The sequence below is a fragment of the Mizuhopecten yessoensis genome, unplaced genomic scaffold (assembly GCF_002113885.1).
Source record: "Mizuhopecten yessoensis strain PY_sf001 unplaced genomic scaffold, ASM211388v2 scaffold9977, whole genome shotgun sequence".
Lineage (NCBI taxonomy): Eukaryota > Metazoa > Mollusca > Bivalvia > Pectinida > Pectinidae > Mizuhopecten > Mizuhopecten yessoensis.
Window position 1 is genome coordinate 43,383 of NW_018408317.1, and position 18,707 is coordinate 62,089.

Below are 18,707 nucleotides of genomic sequence, written 5' to 3' on the forward strand. Positions count from 1 at the left end.
TGACCACTGACCACTGGACTCACCGCAGTATTACTATCTCGTTGGAACTTCGAACAGTTTGACCTGGTCAAGGATTTATTTTATCGTCTTAACCTACAATTAATTACAATCAAAAAACAATACCAGACAATACAATTTCAAGACCGATTATAACTTCAATTATCAACTTGAAAACTGTTTTTGATATTACGATCGCCTTTGAAATTGACAGACTGGGATCCATTCCGTGGTGATAATCAAAATTATTGAACACTTAGAGTAAATTAATTGTGAAGACAATGAGTGGTGACGAGGAGTCCCCTAATAGGGAGCCGACGAACCCCGACAGGAAGACAGGGAAATCCTTCTTTATCGATGATATTCTAACCAAAGATACGGAATCGGACGTCCGGCGCAAGAGTACAGAATCGAACTATAGCCCCTACAAGAGCTTTGGCTCGTATGAGCAGCAATCACCATGTGGCAACTCTTACGGTAAATATGATTTTCTTATCCTTATCAAATGACCCAATTTAGAATATATGTTAGTTTCATAATACCAATGGATTGGATGAAAAGTGAAGCGAATAATTAACCATTTTTTCGCACAATTATTATGATAATGTAAAGATTACGAGAAATTACGACAGGATATATATAGGGTGGGTTGAATATACCGGGTGGTGGGGTGCGTCATAGAGGGCAAGAGAGCGTTTTGAATTTGAAATAGGCAGGGTTGGAGAGGGGCAAATGGAGTAACGAATAAAACTTAATTATGTAGTTTATATATACCGCTGATTTCTGTATATTGATGTTTGGTATTATAATATAACTTTGTGTCATTTACTTCCGTTATAGCCGTATAAAAAGAAGTTCCTTTTAAAGTGACGTGCTTTTAAATGGGTTTTAATTACTTTCAGTCTCTCGTAACTCGTTTAGAGTGACTTTTGTCATATGTTTTATGTATATTTTATTGTATCATTGTATATATGTATGCAAAAAGTGAGACTTTAATAAACTATCTGTATCTATACATTACAAAATAGAATTATACGGGTACTTTTAACGTAATTATACGGGCACTTTTAACGTATCAAACAATGGGAAAAGTATTTATAACAGAGGGGAAAAAAGGTTCAACTGTGTCATTTTGTGAGTAGATATTTTCATAATTGTAACGAACATTTTTTTTCAAAGTCAAATATGTTGGATCAGCGTAAACGGTTTTAGACCGGGACTAAACAACTTAACATAAATTTAACTATTTTTTTTAGATTTCGATGAAACATCATTACAGATCGTAACTTTTTCGATTCAAAAAATAATCTGCTCATACTTTACAGAAAAAAATATAACTTTATTCCTGTAATAAGACGCGTAATATAGCTGCATTTAACGACCGTTGTGTTTAGTTTAGTTGGTTGTTTCCCCTTGGATCCAGCTAGGCCTATGATTCTATGAAAAATTAAATGTGACTCGAATATTAATTTTTTCCAATTAGGATGTACATTGTCATTTTTTTTTTACCTTATTAAAACCAAACCTTCCATAAGTGTTAAAAAAATTATGTTGTATTATGTAGCTGATTCTTCGTATAAAGTATAATGTATTACAAGAAGCGGAATTAATGATTTGGTAAAACTTGTGTGTTCAATCCGTCTTTTTTTTCAATTTTAAAAAACTAAAGCAAATAATTACAAAACTTGTCAAAAAACACATTGTTGAATTATTCTAGATATACTTTAAAACTGACACTAAATTTGACACATGTCATACAATTTTATATTGTATTCAATGTTTCCATTCGATAATATATAATATATTTCATCAAACCTATCTAAATAAACCGCACAATGAGGAAACCGAAACAGTCTTAATTCAAACCAATTAAGCTAATTACGAATCCTTACAATCTGATTAAAATCATCTGTTACACGGCTTCGTTCTAGACGTCAGAGGGGCGTAGCACATACGAAGCCAGCTAACATATGATTTTAATAAGATTTGAATGCTTTAATAGATTTCGTAAATGTTGTATACCTCTCTAATATTATATCAGGAAACTGTCAGGTAACAGCCGATATATGTTAAAAATAAAGTGATTTTTTCCAGCAGTGGTTTGCGTGGCATACTTCAAATTACATCAGAACATAAACTATGAACTCGGACGGTTCCAAATAACGATTATAAGAGAAAAAATTATATTTAAATAATGATTTTCTATATATTGGGTAATATATAAGTAGTATTAGCTGTTATAAGAAAATATTGCATATTAAAATATTGGTTAATACTGTAATAAGTGGTTTTTATAGACAAGCCACTGCTAAAACAAGGAAAGATTTTTTTTATGCAATTTTAAAACCGTTAGTTGTAGACCGTCCTTACTGCACGTGTCTACGGATTTTGAATAATAATTTAAAATTGATTTAAAATTTAAAATCTGAAATACTGATGAGGTATACCGTTTGTAACGTATTTTCTAAAATTCTAAGATTAACATTTAGAGATTGGAATATGGTATGAGTACAGACTTAATTTAATGCAGTAAAATGATGCGTAGGTCGTCAGCCATCATACCGTGTTATGGTCTATATATATTTATAATCAAATAAATCAAGCTTCATATTCAAAAGAAATTTAATAATTTGATAAAAGATATGTGTCTAGCTAATATGACTTAAATCAGAATTAATATTCAAGCTAAACTCGCAGTTTAACTATTTCGATGTTTTTTCAGTTTCTTTTAAAATATGTATCCCTCTCAACTATGCTATTTAGTATAGTCTATAGTTTTGACTGCTGAAGAAATTGCATTTGACACAATGATAAGGTGCAAAATTTAAAAGTTTTATTTAAGTTTCAATAACTTCAGTTAGGAATCTCATTGGTTAAAGAAAATTGTACTTCGAACAAAATCCTTTAATTCCTTTATGTCGCATTTAAAATAGAATCCAAATAGACACAGCAAAATAATGAAGTTTTGGTAAACTTAATAGTTACGCCTCCATGAGTACAGTGGCTTGTTTCGGGAAAAGTTGTTTCTTTATTGTGAGAGAACAAGATTGCAAATGGTGGATTCTTAAAAAAATTCGTTGAAGAACGATTTTACATTTATTTTGTTTAACCTTAACTTATTCCTCTTTACAGAAAACCCCCAAACATGTGTCTGCCGGTCATGTCAGGATATGAGAGAGCACGAGCACGTGCCTTCAAGTTACGTCACCGGGGAATCGACGTCACGTCTCTCAGTAACGGACTCAACACACGCAGAAGTGTGCTGTGCCAAATCACAAAACGAACTAGATTCGCCAAATTGCAGTTCGAACACAAACAATAACACCAAACTGAAGAAAAAGACCAGAACAGTGTTTTCGAGGGCTCAAATATTTTACCTAGAAGCCGCTTTTGACGCGAAACGTTATCTGTCCAGTGCGGAGAGGGCGGAGTTAGCGCTCACTCTCCACCTATCAGAAACTCAAGTTAAAGTTTGGTTCCAAAACAGGCGTAACAAGTGGAAATCACAAATGACAGACGACAACAAATTTCCCAATAAGGAACCAAATCATTTTTATCCTGGTCATCCATTGGCTCAAAGGTATCACATGGGGTTGGGGTCTATACCCCCATCGCCACACCTCTTGAGGCATCCCATGTTGTACTTTTAATATACAATTTGTAAACGTAGTACTAATTTGAATCGATTTTGCAAAGATCGACAAGTTATCTCATGTATTTACCCCGGATTCAAGTGTTATGTGCAGTGAAATATTAACAGTGTACAAGGAATACTCCGATTGTAATGAACTGTTGACATTATTTGGTTGTTGTGCCAAGGATTGACACTATTTTGTTGCTGTTCCAACGACTGACATTATTTGGTTGTTGTACGAACGATTGACATTATTTTGTTGCTGTACCAACGTTTGATATCATTTTGTTGTTGACAAATAACCATGTTTTAAATATATTTGTTGTTTTGAGACAATGTGTTACCTAAAATAAATATGGTATACATATCAACTGTTGTTTTCGTCTTACTTAACAGTACCATGGGTGTATTTGTGTCACGTTGTCAAAATCAATCGGTAACCGACGGCACTTTCTGTATATATATATCTCGTTTACGGAAAGTGTCAACGGTTACCGATTGAGTCCATTTTTTTAGGCTAGTAACTTAAGAAAAAATCAGCTCCGCGTGACTTAGAAATTAAACTGAACTTTTGATATAACATGCCATTTCGTATCATTCGGTTCGGTTACAATAAGAGATTGACATGTTAAAGGCGTGAACTATTTTCATAAACACATCAGCTTTTATGATCAAGTTAACGTCGCTATGTCCTTACGTATGTAATAATTATAAGTACAAGTTTAATATATTCAATTAACATAACTAATTGTTTAATTGTGGTCTTTAAAATGAATTATTACGGGGTTGAGATTTAAGGTGACCATATCATCTTTAGGTTGCTTGTTGAACCTTAATTTAATGGGTTTGAAATACACATTTTCAAATACCGAGATTAATGCAATATACATTAAGCGGGTCCAATATTTTGGCAAAATAAAGTGTTTTCGCTATTACACATTAGGATATGGTATCATTGTCTTATCCAGATCATAACCATTAACACTTGCAGTATACCTGCATCACACACAGAAGATGTGTAGTCCATTGCCAATAGACAGCTGTTACCTTGACATCAAGGTCAAAGGTCAAATAAGTGCAAATTGTTCAGGAAAATCTTGCCTGGGTCATAACTTTTAAACAGTTAACGATATCATAAAGACACTTGCATTATATATCTGCATCACCTACAGATGATCTGCAGTGCATTTTAAATAGGTCACTGAAACCTTGACCTCAAGACCAAAGGTCAAATAATTGCATACTTTTCAGTACAAACTTTAAAACTGTTAAAGGTATCTTGATGAATCTTGCATTATACCTCCATCTCACACAGAGGTGTGTACTACGCTGTCATTAGGCCACTGTGACCATGACCTCAAGGCCAAAGGTCAAATAACTGCATACTTTTCAGCACCATAAATGTTGGCTCTAACTTTAAAACTGTTAAAGGTATCTTGATGAATCTTGCATTATACCTCCATCTCACACAGAGGTGTGTACTACCCTGTCATTAGGCCACTGTGACCATGACCTCAAGGTAAAAGGTCAAATAAGGGCATATTCTTCAGGAATATATTGCCCTAGTCGTAACGTTTCAACATTTCCAAGATATCTTGATGAATCTTGCAGTATGACTGCATCACCTACAGGTACTGTTAACACAAATGATAACATACACAACAATACATTATCCAATTGAGTGTTTCAAGTTTATTTCACTTCATGAAGAACAAAAATGAGTAAAAAAAGATGAAAATATTGGCAATAACTTATAACACCCTTATTGGTTCAAATACTTATTTTCCTATTAAATGATAAACAGTCAACAATATTTTTTTTTTCATTGAAAGTAATTTATTTATTACTTAGAACTTTAAATCCTATTTAACGGACCAGTTCCAGTGATTGCTATATCACAATGTGATGGATAAACATACAAAGCCATCAAAAAAACTACCATCAGCTATTTTCACCCTATCTAACGGGTAGCTGACATTTCATTGTAGCCGTGTGCTGCACAAAAACAAATGGCTCCTATCTAACGGAGTCAATTGTATGGCCATTACAACATATACACAATTTAATCGTTAATCCTAATCTTATGATAACGATGATGCAAAACAATAAAAAAAATATAAAGGACACACGCTCACACACAACATGATAATTTCTTGTAATTCACATGTCATCAAAATTATAAATACATTACAAATTAATTGAAAAAGATGTCCATTTTAATAATGCAATTATGCAGGACAATGCTTAAATGAAAATTTGTAATGAATAATAATTTTAGAACTACATCATTGACAATCTATGCATTACCCTGTAGTGTAAATAATGTCTTTGGAAAAAGAAATTCTCATGAAGATATATGTATAGGACATTACTTCATAAAGTTCATAGAAAGATAAGCTAGACGACAATACCATTTCACATTGCTGTACTTATTTTCTGCACATGATGTTTCTGAGTTGTGTCCCTTGGTCAGGTTATAACATTTTCCACTTTGAAAATGATTTGGTAATCAAGAGATATTGAATAAATTAAATTTATCTCTTTTGTCATTGATATTGATTGTTGTTGACCTTTTCAAAAAGAGGTTTTCTTTATTATAAGCTACTATTAGATGCTATATAATGTTAAACCACAAACTGATATCAGTTATTTATTTCAAATCACTATCAGGTATTTGTTGTAAAGATCAGGTTCATTGTTAGCACTATGGAATTAATTATAAACCACTACCAGTTTCAAAGTAAGCACTATCATTTCATTTCGTTGTAAACAACTATCAGCTGTTTTTCAAACTACTCTCATGATCAGTTAATTTTCAAACCCCTATCAGTTGCACTGCAATCCACTATCAGTTCAAGCGTCGGTCACCTTCAGTTATTTGTTGTAAACCAACTATCAGTTATTTGTTGTAAACCACTATCAGTTATTTGATGTAAATCACTATCATTTATTTGTTGTAAACCACTATCAGTTATTTAAACTGCTGATCAGTTTCATTGTAAAGCACTATCAAATGTTTGCTGTAAACCACTATCAGTCCCTATCACTATCAGTTATTTGTTGTAACCACTATCAGTTCCATTGTAAGCCTTTATCAGTTCCAGTTATCATCATCAGAGGTATTCTTCATGCATTTCTGAATGGGGCTGAAGTCCTTGTTCCAACATGGACTTTTTCTTTCTCTCCTCTGCTTGCTGTTTTTGTAGTTGTTCCTCTCTCTGCATTTCTAGAATATCGTCGATGGGAACCTCCTCTAGTGGGTGATTGTCTTCATTTTCAAGATCCTGAAATATCACAACAATTTTCTTCGGTGGGGACAAATAATAATGTGATCAATTCTTTGATACAAAGTTGGAAATACATGTATCTGAAGCACAGTAAAAAACCCCAGCTAATTTGAAGTATGCATTCAAAAAGTATGACTTTTTCACCCTTTACTGTATATTTCATTCATGATCGGTGATAGCTAAAGCCTTTTTTTGAAAATGGGGTCCAAAATTAGTGAACGATTCAGTTAATCAAAAAAGGGAAAAATAAGAGAAAACCTAAAGAAAAATTGGGTCCTAAGTTTATTTTTATATTCAATCACTGGATGTGTTCCAATGTACATATGTATGAACCTAAAATAAATGCCTTTATCTCTAAAATACCTTGTTCACTATTAGGACTTTTTATTGCATTTTGCAAAAGTAAAGAATTGTTGTGACCTCGTTAAAATATGAAAAGGTAACTCATCCTAAGAGTTACCCTATAAATACAGTATTAGTTATTAACTATGGCTTTTTCTGTTTCTGCTTCTCGTAAATAAAGCACAGAAGGATAGATACAGGGAAAACAATATTTCCTGGTTTTACAAAGTTGATGAATGATAATTTGAACATAGCACTTCATATTAGAAATGGTCTTTACCCTTGTGTGAATGTACTTGAGTTCACAATCATATCAAAAGATTTTAAAATGCTTACAATTTCTCCAAGTAACACCACATTTTCTCCACGAACTACGAAGATTCCTCTCGGAATGTCGCCATACTTCTTTCCAACATGAATTCTCTCGATAGTTCTCTGAAGGACTAAATTGGCTATTAAAATTTAAGAAATAAAAAAAAAAAATGCAAATTAAGAAATTAGAATGATAAAGAAAATGACAAATAACTATTAGAAAAATTAAGTTCTATAAGTGTATGCAAAAAAAACCAAATACTGTAAACATACTTATTTTAGTGTATTCAGATTTTAGCACTTTACCGAATTTTTTTTTTTAGCGCAATTGATGAATGCCAAGCATACATGTCCACAAAATATGCAATAGAGTACAATATACAGGCACTCCATTTAGTGCAGTATTTAAAGAGCGAAAAGAGCTAAAACAAAGAGTACTGCTAAAATATGTACCTTTACATGTACAGTATGTATACATAGTCTTAAGCTAGCAATGCCCCAATACAAAAGAGTAACTTTTCCAAACATAAGTATTACGACAACTTGTGCATGTGTAAGAAGAGAACCTTGTACATGTACTCTCATAAACACTGGCAATTGTCCCCCTTTAATTCAGAATCATAAAGAGGAGGATTTTTTAGCCTCTTGCAACTACTCCTGGAGGGATATAGAAAACAAGCATGACATGCATTTATGATATGTGAATTAATTTATGTAAAATGCTATATGCAGAATACTAAATGGTCTATCTCTCAAAGTGAAATCTGAAGTCTGGTGTATCCTTCATACCTGGGCTGTGGGCAAAGGCAGTCTTAAGTGTTTTTTATAATTAAATTTTGAGATTCAATTTAAGGTCACAATAACTTTGCATGTTAGGCTAAATGAATTTTAATGTACAGCCTTCAGTTGTCAAAATGGTATGTTTTGATTAGTTTTAGGGTAGATTTTTACTTTCAGGGCCACAGTTGAAGACTGACATTAGGAATAAACTGTTAATGATTCTCTGTATCCACAGCATGTGACAGTCACAGTGACCATCAGTCTGAGGGACCATCAAAATACAAATAGTTTACCCTTTGGTTGTCCAGGGCTAGGCTTACAGCCCTGTGCTTAAAATATAGTAGCTCTCTAAGACTTTACAATTTATCAATTAACTGTAACTTTTTAATATCATATGAGAGTTGTATTGAAATTAAAACTTACCAAACTGATCAATGCTTCTAAGGAATCCAATTAGTGTCCTTCCATCACGTAAAACAACCAACAGTTTTTCTAAAGTGGAAGAAAGACAATTGCAATTCTTAAGAAAAAAATCATAAAAAAGCTAATTGCGAAGTACAGCTTTGTTAAGAGATGAAAATGTGTAGCAAGCTGAAAGTCTAATTAAAGTTAACAGAAATGGTGGCAATGGTCTTGGATTTAAACTTTTCAAAACATTAAGCTAAATGCAAAACTTTTTGAAATCTTAAAATAAACATCAAGTTCCGGACATTTTCATTTAAATTTTCATAAAGATTATAAAATACACATTTCAAATTAAAAGTTTGAAAAATTTGAATACAAATTAAATCAAATTTGAATTAAAAAACAAATTATACTTGTTTTTCATATTAAAGCGAACGAAAAAAATTGTGGAATTCATTTCCCTGCTTGCTGGACATTCCAACATGTATGTGCATTTCTGTTTTTGTTGAAATTGATCAGCTGATTATTAGGGCAGATATTGCATAGAAACCAAACAGTCAATCATAACACCGGGGTTCGTTACAAATGTCTGAAATATACATATGCTATTCTGATATTTGTATTTTCAGACATTTGTAACAAACACTGTGATCAGAATGTACATGCTTGTCTTATTAATTGTGCATAAATATATATGCATCAGGTTGACAATCGAACTCGGGGGGGGGGGGGGGGGGGGGGATATTGACTAATCATCATACATATAGGAATAAATGTATATATGTCTTGGTATGGAAATATAAAAAGAGTCATTCTCTATCCTACACTAAAGTACAAAACATTACATTTGGGTTCACTAGTCAGACGCAGTGACTTGTGTGACGCAGACAGATGTTTGAACCATTGTCAAAACATTATTTTCAAGACATAAACAAAACATCCATACTGTCTATTTCTTCAACTAAACTCGCAGTTCCAGGAAGATAACTCATTCTCGATATATATTGACTGCATTTACTGTGGTGTGCACTTCTTAATCTTGTTTTCTCAATGTAGAAGGAGACCTTTTTCAGTTAGGTAAAAAAATCTTATAATGTCAAGCGTTTTTAAGATTCAGTTGAGAAAACTAATTCTTAAGTCGTTAAAGCGTTTGTTTCGAAGGTAAAATTGGAAAAGCGCTCCGATGATTATTGCATCATGGCTTCCATCGGTAGCACGTTTCTTAGATTTGGCGTAAGTATTTGCATTTTTTATTGAAAATCTTAAGAGGATAGGTTTCATTTTTTGTTTGCTATGAGTTTGCAGTGGGGATTTTATTTGGCGAGTGCCGGAATGCAGTAAAATAGTTCAGTTAACTGTCGATTTCATGTGTCAGGTAAAGGCTGTATCATACAGTGTATGGAATTATGTAACCAGAATGACCCGAAATAGAAATTTGCAAAAACAATTTTACATCAACAACGGGCGCTTTGACAAAGAAACTTAGTTGTGAAGAATAAACTATTGAATATAAACAAGAACACAAATTTTCATCACTTGGAAGCAAATATTCTATTGAGATTAGTAGGTGTTACCTAAACATGTTGGGCTCATTACGAAACTACATGACCTGCAAAATCAGACGTTTATTCAATAAAAGTATAACAATCTCCTATCTGTTAATACAAAAAATACTCATTTATTTTTATATTTATATTGAATAAACGTCAGACTCCTGTGATAACACGAGTCTAAATGGATATTATTTTTTAAAACAAGATGCTATGTATTATTATTCATACAAATGATTTACAATGACAATTTTTTTCTTGGTTTCAGGCAAGGAAGTACACCACATTTCTACAGTGTGGTAGAAGTATTTATACCACAAAATCATGTTTAAAACAATTGAGGCCAAACCTGATGGACCAAAATTCAAGATTGTTTAGTACAGGTAATTCATGCTGAAACATGTAAAGAATCATAAGATATATATTGAACTTGAACTTGGTAAGACCTAGCCATGCAGCTATCTGTATCAAGTTAATTTTGTTTAAAAAAATGACCTTGACACACTTATAAGGCAACATGTAAAATTTGTACGAAATCTGAAGTGTGAGCAAGAGCTTATATTTGCCCTAGTTTGCTAAGACAGAAAGGCTGATAGTGCAAATGAATGGTGTCAGGTCGTTTTGGTAACAAGTGGTTTCGGGACTTTTTTCAGCTCGTTTCGGGACATGTCAAAAGTCCTTTCAGAATTTTTCAATATTTTTCTTCTGTAGATACCACTGTCTTTTTTCTCTAAACATATTTCAATGTCAAATACATTTTAACAAAAATGGATTTGGTAAATGTTATTATAACTTATCATAGGCATAGCCTTCTATCGTAAATGTTGGTAACAATCTGGTAACACTAATGATCTGGGTCAGCACGGGTAAGTCGTGACACAGGTCATAGACTAAAATCTATCTTGTGTATTTACAGGACTAACTGTTATATAGGAAACAGGAGCGAAATGTACTTTATAAGTAAAAATTGTATATGTACCGAAACGACTTGATTAAGTCCGGAATCGTCTTATGGACTCCTGAAACAACTTGTTACCGAAACAACTAGCATTCAAATGAATGAAATTGGCTCACTTTGAAAACCACATTGTTGAGATGTGTAAAAACTAAAAAAACCATAAGAAATTCCTGAAGAAATATGATGCACAAGATCAGATATAATAAATCCAATGTTTGTTTTAACTGATAAAATATATCAAAATCTTGTCTTTATAAAATTTCATTGAGATACATTTTATATTTATAAACGGTATTTTTTGCTGATTTCATTATTTTCTTTTTATCTTGATCTTTTATCTTAAAATCACAATTATGATTCAGCATGTAATTTATTCAGGAAACAGATAGCTTCCCTTATTTTTTCAACAAAATGTATTGATATAATAAATAAATATTTATATGTATACATGTTTCATTTTAAGGTCCAAAACTTCTTTCTGCTTCTGTCCAGAACCCAGCTCCAGACTTCCAGGGTATAGCAGTGGTTGATGGTCAGTTCAAAAATATTTCCTTAGCAGATTTCAAGGGGAAATATGTTGTCCTATTTTTCTATCCGTTAGACTTGTAAGTATCTGCATGCAACAGTTACTTTATTGCATGCCACAAATTTGAAGTATTTTGTATGTATTTACGAAGGTATAGTTTATCAAAAGCAACTAACATCATTGAAAATATGTTATGAATTCGTTCAACAGATACATGTGCTGATACTGGATCATTGCGTTTCCAAACTTTTAATTATCTAAACTCACATCCTCTCCATCAATTATTGCTGATAGAATATAGATTAAACAGAGAAAACTAAAACAAGATTGGACATGTGGCAGCACCAACCATTGACAGTCAGTCAATTTGGAACCATGCTAAGGTCGGCTATGGGGCTAGCCATCCTTGATATGCAGACGTAATGCTCACATTCCTTCTCCGCACCACTTTTAAAGCAATATTTAAAAAAAAATTGAAATTACTGGTACATGTACTCTTGATCGAATGACCATGCTTACACTTTGTAGTTTTCTTAAATACCATTTCATTTTTCTCACCCGACCTTGTGACAGACTTCCTTTACCTGTGTTCATGTCCTGTATACATCTTAAAATATTTTATCAAGTCTCTGACTGATGTATACTTGTTTATGTTTCAATCACATTCATATATATCTGAGCGATGATCATGAGAAAATGGAACTTAACAGTATAGCCCAGCTACATTTGTATCCATCACTAATTCGATGAAATAATATTCACAAATTCAAATACAAGACTTTTTTTGTTATATTTCAGTACATTTGTGTGTCCCACGGAGATCATTGCATTCAGTGACAACATGCAGAGATTCCGTGATCTTAACACAGAGGTAATAGGTGTGTCAACGGATTCACACTTCAGTCACCTCGCCTGGATCAACACCCCAAGGAAGGTAAACTACCTAAGTCTGACGTCATGGAAGCATATCCTGTGAAACTGATCATGAGAGGCTTTTGTTGGTAGTTGCCTTTCTGGTTTTAAGTTAATATACACTTTCTGTGATGAAAAACTCTCTTTGTTTATTTACATGAACTTGAGACATGCAAGTTGTACATGTTTTTCATTTTACTTAATATATATGTACTAGTGGTTTCCAATTTAACCTCACAAACAGCAATGTAAATACCCAGCAAACATTTCACATTTTACAATCTACAAAATTTGAAATTAGAAGGATATATGGAGATTGGGTTTGTTATATCGAAGGATTTCGTGGCAAATAAAGTTTCAGTAAGGTAAAGAATACATCACAAGTCGAGATAAGAAAGATGATTGCACACAAAAAACAAGCACCAGATACAAAGTCTACATACTGCCATTGACTGAAATCCTTCTCTTCTCTTTTGAGTCAATTTCTCACTTTACCCAGACTGTTCTCTCAGCGGAAAAAGTAGGAACATCATTCCAGGTGTTAAACATTATATTTCCCCGTCTCTTTCTCTACTGGTAAGTGTCGTTTGGCTGACCCTGCTTTCATTTCCACTCTAGAACTGATGCCATTGTCAATGACATGCACAAGTGGGTTTCCTTGTTCATCCTTGGTTTATGTCTTGGCTATTTCCATCTTCTTTTTACATAAATGCTGATTGGGTCTATAATTGCCCCTTTCTGATCAATATTTGTGTCTAGCATTGGCAAGTAAATCCTTAGTCCGAATTATTCTGACGTTTTATCGACTTTTTTCATATCGGTCTGTCGTCGATTAACGTCAGAACTCCGGCCCTCTATAATATGCGGGAAATATGCATCCCACGCCTGGAGCGCACTTCAAACTGTTATTTTAGAAACAAATCGTCACTTTCACACACATGTCGCACATGGATCGAAAGATCTATTCTTTATGTACAAGATGAACATACATAACATGCCTCAAACAACTAATACAATCACTAAAAACATTTTTTCAAACGTGCTCTGTTTTACTCTAGTTTTTTGATAGCCCCGCCTTCCAATGCCACGTGACTAAAATCTCGCCGGCCTACGTCATAACGTTGGGAAATACCTTCGGTAACGCGAGATCTCTTCAAGTCATGTGACATTTCTCATGGCCTAATTTCCATAAAAAACATTGGTTGGTATAGAAAACGTTGGAAAAAACATTTCATAACGATCTTTGAAACATGTTATTGATACCACCTAGTGCATAAAGAATAGATCTTTTGGTCCATGTGCGACATGTGTGTGAAAGGGACGATTTGTTTCTGAAATATCAGTTTGAAGTGCGCTCCGGGCGCGGGTCGCATATTTCTCGCATATTATAGAGGGCCAGAGTTCTGACGTTAATCGACGACAGACCGATATGAAAAAAGTTGATAAAACATCAGAATAATTTGGACTAGTAAATCCTCTGTCTTTTTAGGCACTTCATTGCTGACTCTATTCCATATCATTGCTATTGTTTTTTTCTATTTTGATCAGAATTGATTTTTTTTGTGGAAATAAGTGTAATATCATTAACAAAATATAAATCTCTGAATTTTATGTCCATTTTCTATCTGATCCTGGTGTTTACCATTTTTAGCTTGTCTATTCAGAGAATAAGGGGGGGGGGGGCTAATGTAGTCACCCTGGTGTTAGCATCTCATTTAAGGTTTATTTTTTTAAAGGTTTTTCAGACAGTGTCAGATATCTCCACAGTCATGAGGCTGTTGACTATTATAAGGTTGAGGCAATTATATGGAGTGTAAACAACGTGCTGAACCATATTTTCATATTTCAGGGGCCAAAACAGCAAAATGTGTGCACTTGGTTAAATTATTTAGTATATGGTGTGTGTATAGACTTACAGTTTGACAGTGGGCGTTATTCGAAACTTGTTGGTATGCTCCTGGTGACTCTAGAGCCAAGCCACTAAGGCCGATCACCAGCCTTGAGCCCTTAAGAAATACATTGTAGTACAGTATAATTTTATGGTTCATTTTTTCAAAAAATATGTGGACATATGATAAAGAGATAAAATTAAAAACCGTAAACTCTGATTCATGTATAAAAAAAGCATATCTTGCAGCACATATAACAAAAAGGCAGAAACTAACAGCCAAAATAATGAAAAACTTCTCTTTACATTGTGAATTAAATATAGATAAATCTCCTTACAGCAAGGTGGGTTAGGTGGTCTAAACTATCCCCTGCTGGCAGACTTCAAAAAGGAGATCTCTCGTGACTATGGTGTGCTTCTGGAAGATGCTGGAGTGGCATTACGGTAAGTAGCTGGTAGGTCACTCTGTATGTATGTACAAAACGGTAAGTTTCTGGTAGGTCTGTCCTTGTATGTCTGTCCCTGTATATGCCTGTCCTTGCACATGCACATATAGCAGTAAGTTTCTGGTGGGTCTGTTTTCAGATATATAGATAAATATGAGAAAAACAGTAAGGTTTTAGGTTTATCTGTTTTCTAATTAGGAAATTACCAGTAAACTGGATTCAGTTTGCCTGACCAGATGAAGAATTGTAGATGGAAGCTCTACAAACTGAACTGTCTAATAATCTGTGACTGACCCAATCCAGCTCAATTACTTTACCCATAAACAAATCAAACTGTTGTAACTTAAACTCATTGTCTGATCATTTTACATTCATCATGCATATGTCTACACATTATTTAAAAAAAGTATTGGCCAAAATTGGTTCTGATGAGATAGCTATTATAATGTTTTGCAGGGGATTATTTCTGATAGATCCAGAAGGCGTTGTGCGACAGATGACCATTAATGATCTACCTGTGGGACGATCAGTGGATGAGACGATACGCCTTATACAGGCATTCCAGTTTGTGGAGAAGCATGGAGAAGGTAATGTCATGTAGTGTGTCAATTTTTTTTTTAGAAATTCCTACTCTTCAATTATATAAGTAGGTAAGAGATGGATCATCAAGCCCAGGGATTCCGTGAATCAGGAGATTTTATTTGTTGACTGTTTCGGTAGGCTAGGCCTACCGTCATCAGAACAAATTTACAGTAGCATTGTAGAGCTAAGGTGCAAATTACGGTTCACAATATAATGACATCATGATATTGTTATTTAGATCACGTGATATTAAAAACAAGTAACACATGAACCATGTATCAATAAAGTCAATTAAAGTGTTCTCATACTTTAATTCCTCATAGGCATGTACAGCCAGTGTTCTTAAAGGTTCCATGTGGGGATGGCCATACAGTATGGCACAGGTTGCTAGGCTTGGGATGGTAAAACATATATTTGCACCTTAGTTCTACAATGCCACTGTAAAATTGTTCTGATTCACAGATTCCTTGGTGTTGATGCTTTATCTCTTACCTACTTGTTATTACCTATCATCTATGGAGCTCCATTAGAATACTCCAGTATCCACCTAAGATTCCTCCACCGAGACATCTACCAACCAGCACCTATAGGATGTTGGACTCCTCCGCCTCTTCGTGTGCTATTTTTCCACTTTAATTATATAGTTCTTGTTTCGCATGGAGAGACCAACACAATCATGCTATTAAAACTGATCATAGGGGCCAACCCTACCCGTGTGGGACATTGTCATAACATGGAACTGATTAAGATCACCACCCTATATACACATTTAACATATATATCTCAATCAGATTTCCTTTGAAACTTTTTTTCCCCTTGGGACATGGTGATCTATTCTTGTGTTAAGGAATAGTGAGGCACCTCTGGGGGCTGGGCCAAAAGTGAAAATTTTGTGTGTTAAAAGCCTACCCCTCCTGAACAGTGGATCATATTTCAACGATATTTGCCATGTAGCATCATTTGTACCAAATAGTTTGATGTTAAATAATGGAATGGTATTGTCCCCTTAGTGCTGAGAGGCAGAGCTCAAAATGGAGGAACATTTTCAATATTACTATCAAATAAAACATTTGACAATTATTGCTTAAGTTATTCCGAGGGAACAATACATGCCCTTTAGACCCACTGTTTCAGTTAAATATCTATGTATATTTTAACATTGAAAGACATGTGTTTATTTTGCAGTGTGTCCAGCTAACTGGAAACCAGAGGAAGCTACCATTAAGCCAGACCCAGCTGGATCGAAGGAATATTTTGAGAAAGTCAATGTCAATTGACGAAGGCTGTGAACATAGGGCTATATTAGATATAAGAAAAGAATTGAGCTGTATGTCAAGATAGAAATCCCTCAGAACAAAACACTTACTCTACATTAATAGTATACATATCCTACTTTGGGTGAAAATCACTTTAGATGCATTGTGACTTTATTATGTTTTACTTATTTTATCACTTTTCGATAAATCTAGTCAGGATATATATGGATCCATTGCAGGAAGATTTAACTTTGACTTTATTATGTAACATATCTGTGTCTTTTGAAAGATATTTTCATTTTTTTTTGGTTATATCTGAATTGTGATTCAACATGTTTACTTGTTTATACTCTAGTTAAACTAATTATGTAAACTTGTTATTTAGCTTTGTTCTGTGCAAGCTCTGTCATGGGTTTTTTGTAAATTGTCTCCCTTCAGTTATGTGTTGTTAATCTTTTTAGCATGTATCTTCATGTTCAAGATTTACTGTACTTCAAGCATTTAAGAGATGTAAAGATTTAAATGCAAAGATTTATATATCTTTATATGCCAAACAAAGTTGAAATGTCATATTTGTCTACTTAGAGTGAACCAATTATGTTTTGACACTTTCTTAAAAAAAGATAGCCTCATGTTGTTGAAATGTTTTCCACCAATGATGAACATTTCATTTTTGTTCAAAGCTTAGCATTCTTCTTGTCACACTAGATTTTATTTTAATGTAAGTAACTTACAAATGCTAAAAGTGTCTGTAATTGATTTACTTTTCTTTTCATATGTACAATATTTACATTCTTCTCACCAGGAAGCAAGGAGGACTGAAAAAAATGTTTTCAGTACGAAGCAGAGAGTTTGTTTGGAGCCCTGGTAAAACTTATTGTGAATGCCAATGTTTTTACAAGGTTATCAACATAAAAATAAAATTCAAGAATTTGTGGATGTGTATTTTGTTATGATAGACCCATTTCAGGGTTTTTGCCAGGTGTTTAAAGGGTCTGGTACAGGGACCAATTGAAAAATGACGCTGCATTTTCCCAATTTCAGTCTTTTTGATTTAATTATAAAATATGTTTATACAAGTTTCCAGTTATTATATGTGTAACGTTCAAAGTATTGCTATCCATGAACGAGCATTCAAAATTAATGATAATGAAAATTTGTAATTGAATTAACAAAAACACTGAAAATTGATATGTTTATTTATTGCAATACATTTTACTGTAAAAAGAAGCTTGAAGACCTGTTTTGCTAATCACATTGCAGGTTTTATTTTTAGGTCACCTGAGACAAAGTCTCAAGTGACCTATTGCGATCGCTTTTTGTCCGGCGTCGTTCGTCGTGCGTCCGTAAACAATTTACATTTTTTTTAGACTTCTTCTCCAAAACCCCTGAACCAATTTCAATGAAATTTTGCAGAAACCTTCCATGGCCAAAGGTCAACAAAAATAGTGGCTGGTTTGGTCCCCAGCCCCCAGCCCCCAGCCCCCAGGGGCCTGAGGGGCGGGGCCAAAAAGGGTCAAATTGACTAAAATTTCAAAAATCTTCTTCTCAAGACCCAGATATGGTAGAATCAAATACTCTTCATAGATGGAAGGGTCTTAAGGTGCTTTACCAAAATTGTGAATTTCTTGACCCTGGGGTCTCGTGTTTTCCCCTGGGGAGGGGGTAAACTTTACTATAGTTTATATAAGGGAAATCACATTTTGGACCAACATTTGTTTAATTTCCATTGGAAGTAATTCAATTTAGGTTAGCATTATCAGTATTAGGTAGCAGTTTGATAGTGTGCACATATGAGCCCTGACTGACCCCCAGGGGCTGATGGGTGTGGC

The 18,707-nt window shown here is 33.9% G+C and overlaps 3 protein-coding genes across 3 annotated transcripts; 2 read left to right on the forward strand and 1 right to left on the reverse strand.

Annotated features, from left to right (window-relative positions):
- On the forward strand, positions 1–3,970 carry LOC110459160 (homeobox protein Hmx-like). The gene is made up of 2 exons (XM_021511275.1): positions 1–474; positions 3,130–3,970. The coding sequence occupies exons 1-2, from the start codon at positions 279–281 to the stop codon at positions 3,645–3,647; spliced, it is 714 nt and encodes a 237-aa protein (XP_021366950.1). The 5' UTR covers positions 1–278; the 3' UTR covers positions 3,648–3,970.
- A 1,338-nt stretch (positions 3,971–5,308) lies between these two features.
- LOC110459147 (U6 snRNA-associated Sm-like protein LSm1) lies at positions 5,309–9,868 on the reverse strand. The gene is made up of 4 exons (XM_021511253.1): positions 9,704–9,868; positions 8,776–8,844; positions 7,597–7,712; positions 5,309–6,915 (listed from the first exon to the last, which is right to left on the reverse strand). The coding sequence occupies exons 1-4, from the start codon at positions 9,747–9,749 to the stop codon at positions 6,745–6,747; spliced, it is 402 nt and encodes a 133-aa protein (XP_021366928.1). The 5' UTR covers positions 9,750–9,868; the 3' UTR covers positions 5,309–6,744.
- Positions 9,869–9,935: 67 nt separating this feature from the next.
- LOC110459146 (peroxiredoxin-like) lies at positions 9,936–17,810 on the forward strand. Its single transcript, XM_021511251.1, has 7 exons — positions 9,936–9,990; positions 10,576–10,690; positions 11,729–11,870; positions 12,590–12,725; positions 14,932–15,035; positions 15,494–15,624; positions 16,805–17,810. Exons 1-7 carry the CDS (start codon positions 9,955–9,957, stop codon positions 16,894–16,896), a joined length of 756 nt encoding a protein of 251 aa, XP_021366926.1. The 5' UTR covers positions 9,936–9,954; the 3' UTR covers positions 16,897–17,810.
- The last annotated feature ends 897 nt before the right edge of the window (positions 17,811–18,707 follow it).